A 13,738-nucleotide genomic window follows, 5' to 3' on the forward strand; every position below is an offset into this window, starting at 1 on the left:
TAGAAAATCGAGTACAACTGCAATTGTTGGTAAAATAGCTCCAATCGACCATATCAACTGAAAAAGAGATAGTATCCCCTTTGCAGACAAGTGAAAGAATAATTTAGTGCTTTAAAAAAAAACAATAATTTAGGTTTTCAAAAACAAAACAAAACAATTTAGAAATAAGGGAAAAAAACTCAAACTAGATGCCACTCAACCTAAAAAACAACAATTTAACAAAAAGAAACATCTTCTGCTTCAAATTAACCCCGGCTGAGCAAATTTAAGGCTTTGTTACTTGTTGCTTTTTTAGAAGTGTTTTTTTAAGCAAACGTAAAAGCATTTTTTCCTAAATTTTTCATTTAGAAAAAGTAAAATGATATATAATATCCATATCTATATATATAACTTTGATTTTGATTTAATTGTACACATTCAAAGTAATAGATATACACATTTATTTTCATATTGGATTAATATAGTTGTTTGTGTATGCAATATATCAATGTGAAATGGTGCTAATTCAATAATTTTGTTAATGGTTTGTGAGATTAAAATTTCATGTATAAAATTACACTAACTAAAATTTATGTATGATATTACATATTGCATGGAATTTCATGTATAATTTTCAAGTTCATGAAATCATTCCGCATATCCTACGTGTTCTATCGAGGCTACAATTGGGCTAAAAATTAAAATGGCAAGTGGTCTTAATAGTGAAATTGGTAAGTGACTTATAGAATGTTAATTTGAGAGTTCCTTATAGATATTCTCTGTTTAAATTCATCGTATGTCATTATTAATACATAAATTTATATGTTAACATTAGTGAATTTCAATGGTAAGTTTAATTCTTGGTCATGTGTTCAAGATTTCTAGAGAAAATACTTGATGAATCTTGATCATTTTGTTAACCTTATGAATTGAGTTAAATTTTGATTGAGCTATATGTTGAACTATATGATGTTTTGATGGAGATTTTTATTTTATCATGTTTAGAAGTGTTATGGAATGATGTAGGATTGTTTAGACTTTGTTTTAGATGTTTTAGACATGTTTCAGGTAACTTATCCTTAGTGTTGCGACATCAGAAATCTATGTCGCGACATTGGACATGTAATTAGAGTAATTTTCCCTCATTGCTGCGACATTAGAAGCCAGTGTCACGACATTGGAGCATTCTGCCCTCAATGTCGCGACACCCATTTTCAGTGTCGCAACATTAACTTTGTTTACCCTATTTTGACCCGAAAAAGTCACGAATGGCCCTCGTTTGTAACAAAACTTTAAAGGAAGTCTAGAAACAACTTGAATAACTTCAAAGAGTCTATTTATGTTTTTAAAAAAAAGGTTTTAAAATTGATGTTTGAGTTAAGTAGCCTTAGTGTCCAAATGTAACATCCTTCACTCATGATGTATTGGTTCATTCCGGGTGAGGGGTGTTATATAAATACTATCAAACATCATCAAATCATAACCATCAATGTATCATCGTTTAACTAACTATTTGTCATAATCAAATTTGCATAAACTAGCATAATTATCTGCTAATTAAAAGTTAAATTTCATCTTATGAAACCTTATATGCCAAATTCAAAATATATCAAAATGATCACTTAAACAATAAGCCCAAAACAATTTGGGTACATGTTATTCCAACTCAATCACATATATACAAACAAAAGAGGTAGAAAAATGATTCTCGAGCTGAGTTGTTGAGAATGGATGCTTTGACACTTTCAACTTATGAAAATTCTCATCCAAGACCTGAACACAGAAATAAATAAAATCGTACTCTAAATATTGAATACTCAATTGTGCTAATATAATTCAAATACATTTCATTAACAATGAACTAAAGTAAATACATGTATGTATGTATGTATGTATGTATGTATGTATGTATGTATGTATATAATAAGCATAAATTACATTGATATTTACAACTTTAACTAATCTTATCTTTTTTTTTCCAACTTTATTTTTAATTTCACATTTCAATATCAATTCTCAATGCTTATTCATTTTAGCCCCTATTATCCACGATAAACATTAGGACAGATATTCGAATCTATATATCAAGTAAGTCCACAACCCTCTGTGAACTAGTACTATTTTATTCTATCACCCCGAGTTGTCCGATAACGACGACTTTTAGTATTTATTTATTCTACCATCCCGGGTTGCTCGACAATGATGGCTAGTAAATACTATATCGGTGACCCTATGACATGCCATACCAGACTACATTTAACATCATTTAATGGGGGCATTAACATTATAACATACATCATTATAATATCAATGTCCAAATATTCATAATCACATCCAAAACAATTTCAAACATTTATCACATCATTCAAATATCATCAATCGAATCCATTATTCAAAGTTTATAGGGAAAAGATAGTATTACCTCGATACATAGTCATATTGATTATAATGACGTCCGAATTTTCTTTTCCTTTTGCCTTTTACATTCCAACGTTGTCTTTGACTATGTTCAATAATACAATTATAGAAACGTCATTAATCACATAATTCAACACAATTCAATGAAATCAAATATTAATGTATTTAATTCAATTTAGTCCTTCACTACTCTAATATTCAAAATATTTATATTGCATAATTTATCTGATCGAATTTAGATCCTACTTGATAAATATAGTATGGGGACTTCTTGTTAAACTATAGTAAAGAAAGATAAAGATGCAATACAATAAACACAAAGGAACATTTTCTATGAAAAGCAATACTGTCAGATTAATGCTTACCATACATGAAGATAACAAGGGTTTTTATACATGACAACAAGGTCTACTAACGGTAGCCACAACTGCATAACCATTTTAACTGAATCTTTAATAACCTTAACAGCTCTACTGATCTAAAAATCTAACACTTAATTTTATTATTTATTAACAAACCCCAAAGTTTTCACCTTTTACAAATAAGTCCTTGGTAAAACATAATTTGGTAATAATCTAATCTTGTTTTCAATATTTTTTGGTGAATTATAAGATGAGGGCAAATCCGTAACAAAACAATGCGACTAGTGTGACTCAAACCTAGACCACACCTGGGACGGTAAACACCCTAACTATTCGTGCATGAATTTGATCTTCTAACATCACATTTCTCAAATTTTCCAACAATAAAAATTATATCTAAACTTGCTAATTCTCTAAATTAATTAAGGGGTCATGAATACCTTTCATCACTTAACCAAAAATTTAAGAAAGAAACTCACCTAACTCTTACCAAGGTACGGCAACGGTGAAAATGAGAAGGAAGGGGTTTTTGCTTTTTTTTCTTTTCTTGGACGGTGAAGAAGAGAATGGAAAAGATGCTTCTCGCTTCCACTAACTTTTAACATAAACATAGTTTAATTAATTTAATTTAACTTAATTAAATCCTTAATATAAATCTATTATTATCACAATATAAATATCTTATTACTAGTTAGTGCTTATAATCGTTTCATTCCATTAATCCTATATAGAATTGGTTAATTTATCCTATAGTCCCTAACTTAATTTCTAACCAAGTCCCTTTTTTATTTTCTAAATTAAAAATTCAATATTGATAATACTTTCACAATTTAATCATTGTACTATAATTATCAATCGATTCATTCTAATTTTACTAAATAATTTAATCTATCACTATCTTAGACGACGTGTAAGTTTTCAGTTCCAAAATTAATCATCTCGTTTTAGCAATTCAGTTCCATATCGGATTTTTTCAACACCAGTGGAAATTGGATCGTTACAACTGTTTGCTTACTCATCTAATGTACAAAGATCAATTTGCCCATTTCTTCAATAGAGAGATTAAAATACAATCCAACGTATAGTGCAGGAGGTTTTGTGGTACATTTACCTTCATACGATATTTTTATTGTAATTTAGTTTATTTTATATTTGCATGATTGATCATAATTACTAGAACACAAATTTAAATTTAATTACATAAATATAAATATTAGATAAATAATAAATATTTACTATAATTTAAATTAATTTTATTTTATAATTAATTTTTTAGACCCGAGTATAGTCGGGTCATAAAATCTAGTACATGTAAACATGAATCACTAAACTCGACGTGAAACACAAGCATTATATTAGTTATCATATAAAAAGAATTTTTTAAACTTAAAATCAAGTATAGACGGGTTTGTAAAGCCATAAGATAAATGAATATGAATGAAGTGTTTTTAATTAGCTATGTCACTTTCCACTTTAAGAAATAAAACATGTAATTGAAGTGCTTCAATTATACTCAATTCAATAGAATTACTAAGTATATTAGTTACCCAAACATGAAAGGCATTGACTCTAAATTACATTATTAGATGACTTACGTATCTTCGACCAATATATCAGTGGAAAGTGCAAAGGGACTTGTGGAAAATGGTGGAGATGAAAAATCATAGACGAGAAAAAGAACAGGGTTTTGGTTTTGTTTTTCAAAATTAGGAGTTTATTATAGCCATTAAAAACTGAGTTTCGAAGTCCTCTCTTCTCCTCCACAATAATCACAATCCAATCCGATCAAAACGGGCAGAAATTTTCTCGGCGATCGAACATGCCCTATAGGATATGGCTTATCCCTATGCTTTCTATACTTGTTCTACTATTACTATTATTACTTTTCCTACTCATGCGTCCAACATCAACCACAAACACTAGCTTTATTGGTAAGCTCAATAATAATAAAAAAAAAACTATTGCGTTGTTAATTATTTCCTGTGATTCTTCATTACTTTTGTTTTTTGGGTTATAATTGTAGGAAAGAACGTCATTAAAGAGATTCGAAGAAACCTAATTGACGTGAAACCGCCTTCAAATCATGCTCATGATGGATCGGGCCATTAATTTGGAATGTCATCGTACAAATAATCTTGAGAAAAATATTTTACTTGGACAATCAAGACTCAACTCAAGGTCATATGATTTGTGGATGGATAGTAGACATGATAATTTGCCATATATATATATTTTATATTTTTCTTCTCATAGTAATGTTTAAATTCTTATGTATTTATAAAAGTTTTATTTGATATTATTAATAAATTATGTTATATAAAATTGGTTATATTTATGTTTTTGTATCATGTTTTATTATTATTATTTTTTTTGGTAAGAGAAGAGAGCTAGGCCTTAGGAAGAACCAAAGTTTTTACATAAAACAATTCCTTTCGAAGGTAGTCTCTAGCTTACCGCTAGAAATAATACTTTCAACTGAAATCTGTAACCCATCTAAAATTTTGACACTAAATTTCGCGTCAAATCAAGATAAATGTGATTATTTTTTTATAATAAATTATTTCGAAAATTACGGATGAAATAATAAATTTTAGATTGTGGACTTATTTACAACTTTAATTTGATTTTAAGATTAAATTAAAATTTCAACTATTAAAGGGAGACTGATCTTGTAAGTTACTTTTTTTTTCATTTTCAATAGGTTAGTGGCGTGTGATGTGTTTTATTATTATTATTATCCAACTTTGCATTAACACTGTTAGTTTGTTGACGTGATATTAGTGGCTAATCCGATGATAACACATGGCAACCTCTCAATATGACATGCGGTGACATAAATTAAAAACATTTAAAAAATCAATAAAAATATATAAATTAATAAAAATGTAATTTTTTTTCAAATCAAGAATTAATCTGGACAAAGATTGTCAAGATACATCTAAATATAGACATGCTCATTTGTCCATATTCATTCCAGATGTATTTTTTTTACTAAACTTGTATGTTTTTAATATTTTATAAAATGTCATGTTATTATTATTTTGAAATTAAAAATATGCATATAATTGTAAAATATATAAATTAATAAAAAAAGTTTTTACATAAAAATAACCTAGTTAGATGGTTATCCAAATTCAAATGAATCTAGACAATCATTTGTCTAATTCATTGTAGATGTGATTTTAGTTATTTTATATATTTATATATTTTTATAACTTTATAAATTTTAGTTAGTTTACATATTTTATATATTTTTAAAATAATAATATCCTTAAAAACTAATATTTTATAAAAAAAGATTAAAAAATATAAACTTACTAAAAAATACATCTAGTATGAATTTGGACACATGTGTGTCCAGAATCAAATGCATTTGGACAACCATTTGTTTAGATTCATTCTTAATGTGAAAAAGTTATATTTTTTTAATTAATTTATATATTTTAAAAATAATAATTTATATCTGCCATACGTCATACTAATAGGTTACTGCGTGTCACCATTGGATTGGTAATCAATACCACATCAACACAAACTAACGGTATTAGTGCAGAGGTATCAACTTGCATGACAGATTATAAATTCAAATATCAACTAGGTATAAAAAGTTCAACTAGGTGCTTTTGGACAATTTCGGAGGCAAACTACATATTAACGCTAAGTCTAATTAGATTAGTAATTTTTTATTAAAGTTTTTTAAGATTTTTGTGAGATATTATATAAATAAATATAGATTATTTTATTAGAATTATTATTAAGATAACTTGCTTTTATTAATAACTAGAAATTAATAGAATTAAATTTGGAGTCCTCAATGCACCAAATTAATTCGTTTTTTTTTTCCTTCACCATCCATCTTCCCCACCAATTTTATCAGTGTCGTGATTTAATTCACTTCAAAACTCTGCTCCCTTGCATCAAAAATTCTTGTCGTGCTTGCGGATCAAAGGTTGTTTCGCCATTTGTTCAATTCTACTTTGCCACCAATCAAGTCTTCCTTGCTTTCCTCGACACGAACCGATCAATTCCATTTATCATTCAAATCATTGCGACCAATTACTACTTAAATTTGCTTCTTGCCGATCAACTAGCTACTTGCCGATTAATCTGCCTTTTCTGTTCTATTCATTGTTGTTCATTAAACTGTTGCCTTGCCACCTACTTGCCATGCAATGATGCAAATTCAATATCCAAAATTAAATTATGTTTGCCACTAGATTATTATTGATTAATAAATGTTAAAATTAATATATTTTAATATCATTTTTAATGTGTTTTTGAGTGATTATTTGATGTTAATTGTGAATTTTATGCTCCTACTTAGGATAGCATTTGAGAGCAAAAAGAGCTAAAAACGAGTGAAATCGATTATACTGTGTTTTGAATTTTTTTTATTTGCAAGCATAAACTAATTTTCTAAATACCTAAGGAGATGAACTCTGTGATGGATTCTGTCGTTTGATTTTTATTTTACACAATAAATATTTAGTTTCTTGTTCTCAATTATGTGTACTTAATTCTTAATTTGATATTTCTAGATTATTAATAAATATTTGATGTGCTTAAATCAGAGGAGGAACAGACCCTGTTTAAGAGTAGATCTTGCGTAATTGAGTGGTGTTGTATGCAATCATAGAAATATGACGATATAAATCTATCATATTAGAGTCAAATTTAACAGGGGAATCCATAAATCGAATTAATGCAATAATAGAGGTTTTAATTAGTCAGTTGCTCTTACTCTCAAAAAAGATATTAGCATAATTTAAGGATTTCTACGTATCAAGATACTATATAAAGAAATTGTGTAATTTAGATTGATAATGGCAGATGAAATCTTGGTGAATTCTTTACTAGATATTCTTTTGCTTCTTGGTTGTTAATCAGTTATTTTCCTTTTTTTTCTTTGTCATGTTAGTTTGTTTATTTATTTATTTATTTTTAGTTTTTAATCAATCACTCGAATTTATCGGTTAAATAATAGAAAGACGGTAATTACTAGTACTTTTAGTCTTCATGGAAACGATATCTTTACTCACCGTAACTACACTATTAATTGATAGATGTACTTATCTTTGTCAAATTTTTAGTTAGTTTCATGGACATCAACCGTCCAAGTTTGCTCCATATAAATTGTTAGAGGTAGTTTTGAGGAGTCCCTTGAGCAATATCACAAGCCATGCATATTGGTGTCTAGCATTGCTCAACCTTATAATTTGTCATAAATAGAGTTGGCAATTTTTTATAATAAAATCATTGATATTTACTAATACTTTGGATGCGTGCAAGCTCATCCATGATTTTCAAACACTACTATGGGAACATATTTTGAAGATTGGTTTAGATTTGGCTTGTAATCACTTGTTTATGAGGTGTTAAAATAGTAGATTATCTCTCTGAGTAAAGCCTCGAAGAAGTAGGAAAATCGAACTGTGTAAACATATCTGGTGTTCATTACTTTTCTACCTTGTTTTTCACCAATGCCTAAAACAATTGGCATTACTCTTAAGCACTACTTCTAGCACTGCTCAATTTACTTGCAGTTATTGTTCTCGCTTTTTCATAAGTTTTATTTGGTACCGTTTTTCTTGAAAATTTTTGCTTCAAATAAAGTTGCCATTTGCCTTCAAGCCTTAAATCTCTCCATTGTTTGCCTCTTAAATATGCTGCCAAATAGCCACCGTTTGCACCATAAATTTTTTTATAGTTGCTACCACAATGTACTTCAATTTCAAATTCATTTGAATGTTAACTAGCCTTCAATCGAATATTGATCATTCTCTAAATGGTTGTTGTTTCGCCTCTTCAAAGTAACTATAATTTTTGTCCAAATAAATTGTTGATCAACTCAATCTTACTACTATGTCATGCTTCAAATTGTTGCTTTAAGAATCAAACCAATTATCGATTATTACTCTCATATATTTCTATTTGCTGTGGAGCGTGCCTTGCATTTCAGATGAAACAAAGACGTCCTGATTATGCAAAGAAAGACATCCCGACGAGGCAATATGCCACGTTACGATGTGGCAATGTGTTCCCCACTAAATCTGATTTCTTCTCTTAGTTAAACTTTATTATTTTTTCCCAATCTAACTCTAATAACTCTAGGATATTCTAATCAGATTCGTGATGAATTTTAGCCTATAAATAGGGCTTTTAGCAATCCTAGAGAAATTAATTCAACAACCTAATTAAGAGAGAGTTAGTGGGAATTTTGGGAGAACTTTTTATTTTTCTTGGATTCGCGTTTGTTTGTTTCTCTATCTTTTACTCATCTTTTGGTTTTTACCATTTTAGTGAAGTTTTTTTTTGCCCGTGGTTTATCTTCTTCGAAAGGGTTTTTCCACGTAAATATTTGTGTGATTTTTCTCGTTTTTCGTTCTTATTCGTTGCACAATTTGAGTTTAACCCAGCAAACTGGTATCAAAGTTTGGTTCGATTTCCACATTCAACCCGTTTAGAGATCGCAATGAGTTATGATATTGAGAAGTTCGATGGGATCACAAATTTCAGTTTGTAGCAAGTTCAGATGACGACAATTCTAGTTCAAAACTATTTGAAAAGTTATTACAGGATAAAAGCCCGCAGATGCAAATCAGACAAAATGGAAGGAGCTTGCACTACATGAAAATAGGGTTTTAGCGGTATTTTTTTTTGCCTTTAGCGGCGTTTTTAAGAGCCGCAAAAAAGTTGCTATATGCAACGCCGCTAAAGAACAGGACTTTTAGCGGCGCTCTTTTAGAAAACGCCACTAAAGACCGAGACCTTTAGCGGCGCTTTTATAAAAATCGCCGCTAATTTGCCCAGTTTTGCAATATGTATTTTTGCACCTATATCCAACCCTCCTGCAAGAATTCAACCAAAAACAACAAATATACCATGAAATCCAACCAAAACCCGTAAATTTAAATAATACAAAATTATACGAAAAATATATTATATAAATTGTAAATGAATATTCAAAATATTCTTACAATAATGTTAAAAGTTACAAGAAAACAAATGTCTAAGATGGCGGATTTTGAAATTGCTGGAACATAGTCATCATAGACTGAAGCTGTAACTGAAGTTCATTGTATTTTCTGTTCTGCTCCGCCTCCCTCGCTACTGCCTCCGCCTCCCGCACTGCTGCCTCCGCTCTAAGTTGAGAAATTTGCTCATCTATGCTAGCTTGTATCTGAACTATTTGATCTTTTAGCCTCTGAACTTCAGCTTGACTTTGACTCCCAGAAGGCATGTATTGGTGCGAGGTGGATCCAAAATATTGGGTCGTGTTAACACCAGATCCTTGAAATCTAACCCGACCATACCTTTCAGGACCCAAAACTTCATTAATAATTCTGTTATCAATATCCTCAAAATTAACAGAACTATCAGTCGAAGCAGCCGCTTCATACTCTGCCTTCTTATCTTTTAGTTTCTCTTAATAAATCAGTCAAAGAGTTAGAAACGAAATATACAATAAAAAAGAATACAACATAACATTATTTAAATTAAACTAATAAAAACGACGAATTAAAACATTATAATTAAATATTATAAATATTTATAATGAATCAAATTTTATTAAGTAAATATACCATAATTTCTGCAGCCTCAGATGTCATCGGAGTTCCATCTTTTTTCCTGTGCATAATGTCAAAAAGCTGAAGGCGTCCAACTTTTTGACCAGACGAGGCTTCCTACAATATAGTAGTAAAATATTATTTAATAGTAAAAAGTCATTAATACTTGATAGAATTAATAAATCCATAGTACCGCGGCCTGAGCTACACAAGCAAAACTTCTCGACCCTGCCGTGTGCGTAAATTTCTGTTTTTGCCTGCTGCTTGTTCCAACTCGCTTACGGTCCTACATAATGAAATTATTATTACGTATATAGTAAATACTATAAACCGAAAAATTTATAAGAGTTTGCAAGTACATAATACCTCTCCTTTCTTCGAATTCCAAAATCGAACCGCATCTTCCCATTGGTACCTCAGCATTCCCGGTGGGACATTTTGCAATTTTTCTTCGAGGCTTATGGGTTTTTTAAAATACTTTTTTCAAAATGCTTTTATGGTTTCTCTATTTTTTACCCAATGCCTTCTTGATATAGGCATCAGAGACCTCTAAAGCAAACCTCTCCTAAAAAACACAAGTTTAGGAAGTAAATATAAATGAAACTTAAACCAAAGTATTATAAATTACATTAACATTTTGTTACCTTAATATTAGAGAGAGCTTGATTTTTATTGCTATCAGGCATGTTATGCCATGATTCGTAGTTGATGTGCAACATATTGGCATTTCGTGCTATAATGCCCAAATAGCCTGCTAAAAGTCGAGCTTCTTGTCCAACAGGCTGACCATGGCTGTTTCTAGTTATTTTGACACGCTCGACAGAATTTAAGTTATACAAATCTGTTAGAAGCGTACGTCTTCGACCTCCGCGCGTCCCACCATTTTCAGCTGAAAAATAATATATTATTACTATATTGAAATTTATAAATAAATCAGTAATAAAATTTAATATAATTTGTAAAATAAACTTAACATTACTTTGAAATTTCACAGACTCGTCAAGTGTCTCCGGCATGCTTGAAGATCCAACAACTGTCTGCTGTTCAGTACTTACTTCTTTCGAATTTGTAGTATTCTGTACAATACTAAGATCTCTTAATCTCCTTCTAGGCATTTTTCCTGCAACACATAAAATAGTTAAAATTTTAGTAAGAAATAACAACAATAGTAAATATAAAATAGTTAAATTATATAACATGACCAATGTTAAAATTATAACATTACATATAAATAAAAAATTATAAAATCTTACTACATCATAAATCGTAAATATCTTCGTCCACATCCTAACGAACTTATTGAAATTGTGTACTAGTACTAGGGATATTTTCATTTAAGTTTTGTTCTAGAAAAGGCAAAGTTTCTGATCTTTCAACGATGTCATCTCTACTTCCATTCCCCATGTCAAACAAGTCTCTAGGGGTGTTTCGGAGTACAACGTACCAACCCTCATCAATTGGATCTTTCGAGTAAAAAACTTGTTTAACTTGAGAAGAAAATACATACGGCTCGTCTATCAAATGTTCTCCAATGTGAATTAATCGAGAGAAATTCACCATTGTAAAACCAAACTGATCATTTTTAATTCCGCGAGCAGTATTAGCATTAGCCCAATCACATCGAAATAAGACAACTTTCCATTTTCCATAGTAATCCAACTCAATAATGTTGGTTAGAAGTCTGTAATACTCCACATTTCCCTCGACAGGATTATTGTCCCTAGCACTAGCGTAACTTTTAATTAAAGAATTAGCAACTACTCCATAATTTTGAGTTCTCCTCAATCTCTCGTGATATTTGGTATGAAATCTGAATCCATTCATCATGAAGCCACTATATCTTTTTACTACTCGATTCGGACCTTGGGAAAACCATTTAACTTAGTCATTAACGACATTCCCACTCCAAACCTATTGAATCAAAAGTAAATTGAGTAATTGTAAATGTTATGAGAAAACATTATTATTTGTCAATAAAATGTTGAGTTGTATACCGTTTGGCTTAACCATTCATGAAAAGATTCTGCGAATAACCTATTAATCTCGCGATGTTGTAATCTTCGTGAGCGTGAACGAGATCTTAAGATTTGTTTGTATCACTATGTTAAAAACATGTTTAATTCGTTAAAAAATAAACAAATCAAAAAAAGATGAATATTTATCATATTCTAGAACTTACTTGCGTAATGGTTCAAGTGCATAGTGGTGGAAAAGAACATATCTATGTGCTTGTATCCAAGATCGGTCATTTAATTCTGCAATTTCAACTTTGCCGATTGGTTCTCCATAACTTTGAAATAAATAAGTTTCGGCCAAGTTAGGATCATTGAGTCTGGCATTTTTACTTGGTCTATTCAATCTTGTTTCAACATCTTCTAAATATCTAGAACAAAATGTCATACACTCCTCTGCCAAGTAGCCTTCAGTAATTGATCCTTCCGAATAACGCTTGTAACGGTAATAAGACTTCAATTTGCTTAGGAACCTAAACACTATATACAACATTATCAAAACTAGTAACTATAGGTATAAAGGTAAATGCCTTTGAAATAAATTAGCACCTTTCAATTGGATACATCCAACGATAGAAAACTGGCCCACCAATTATTGCTTCACGAGGGAGATGAATGACAAGGTGCGCCATAATAGTGAATAAGGAAGGTGGAAAGATCTTCTCCAAATTGCATAATGTCAAAGCGGCTCGATCTTGTACTTTTTCAAGTTCTTCAACATTCAGAACTTTGCCACAAATTGCTTTCATTATATTGGATAGTTCAATTATACAGGACGTTACCTTCTTTGACATACAGCACCGTAAAGCAACTGGAAGTAGATCTTACATCAAGATGTGATAGTCATGTGATTTTAATGAATATAGTCTTCAATCTTTAAGACTTACACATCGAGATATATTTGATGCATACGTATTTGGAACCTTTATATCATTCAACACCGTGCAGAACATTTCTTTCTATTCCTTTGACATTGCAAAAATTGTAGGCGGCAACCAATATTTTCCATTAGGAAGTACTTGGGGATAAAGATCACGCCTAATTCCCATATGAACTAAATCAAGTCGACTCTGAAGATTATCTTTTGATTTACCATCGACGTTCAAAATTATCTGGACGATGTTCTCGTAGACATTCTTCTCAATATGCATCACATCAAGATTGTGGCATAATATGTGATGCTCCCAATAAGGCAACTAAAAAAAATACTTCTTTTCTTTCACAAGTCCGCCTCATTAGGGTCATCCTCATCGTCAAATTCATCATCAGATTCATCCCTCGATCGTCTATTTGTTTGCCTGTTAGATGGTTGATTCAACTTCCCGTAACTGAAATCCATAGCTTTTAACATGAATAAGATTTCAGATCCAATGGTCTACTCAGGAGCTTTTTTCAACTC

General features: G+C 30.4%; 1 protein-coding gene across 1 annotated transcript; it reads right to left on the minus strand.

Annotated features, from left to right (window-relative positions):
- Nucleotides 1-9,685: 9,685 nt before the first annotated feature.
- On the minus strand, nt 9,686-10,754 carry LOC107957541 (uncharacterized). Its single transcript, XM_016893073.2, has 3 exons — nt 10,521-10,754; nt 10,343-10,444; nt 9,686-10,185 (listed from the first exon to the last, which is right to left on the minus strand). The coding sequence occupies exons 2-3, from the start codon at nt 10,394-10,396 to the stop codon at nt 9,769-9,771; spliced, it is 471 nt and encodes a 156-aa protein (XP_016748562.1). The 5' UTR covers nt 10,397-10,444; nt 10,521-10,754; the 3' UTR covers nt 9,686-9,768.
- Nucleotides 10,755-13,738: the final 2,984 nt, after the last annotated feature.

The sequence above is a fragment of the Gossypium hirsutum genome, chromosome A05 (assembly GCF_007990345.1).
Source record: "Gossypium hirsutum isolate 1008001.06 chromosome A05, Gossypium_hirsutum_v2.1, whole genome shotgun sequence".
Taxonomy (NCBI): domain Eukaryota; kingdom Viridiplantae; phylum Streptophyta; class Magnoliopsida; order Malvales; family Malvaceae; genus Gossypium; species Gossypium hirsutum.

Bases quoted from the DNA above. Each gene is read 5' to 3' on its own strand.
- LOC107957541 (XM_016893073.2), bottom strand. From the start codon at position 10,396: ATGCACAGGAAAAAAGATGGAACTCCGATGACATCTGAGGCTGCAGAA. The intron at 10,186-10,342 runs GTATATTTACTT...CTGATTTATTAA, and splicing joins CTGAGGCTGCAGAAATTATG to GAGAAACTAAAAGATAAGAA.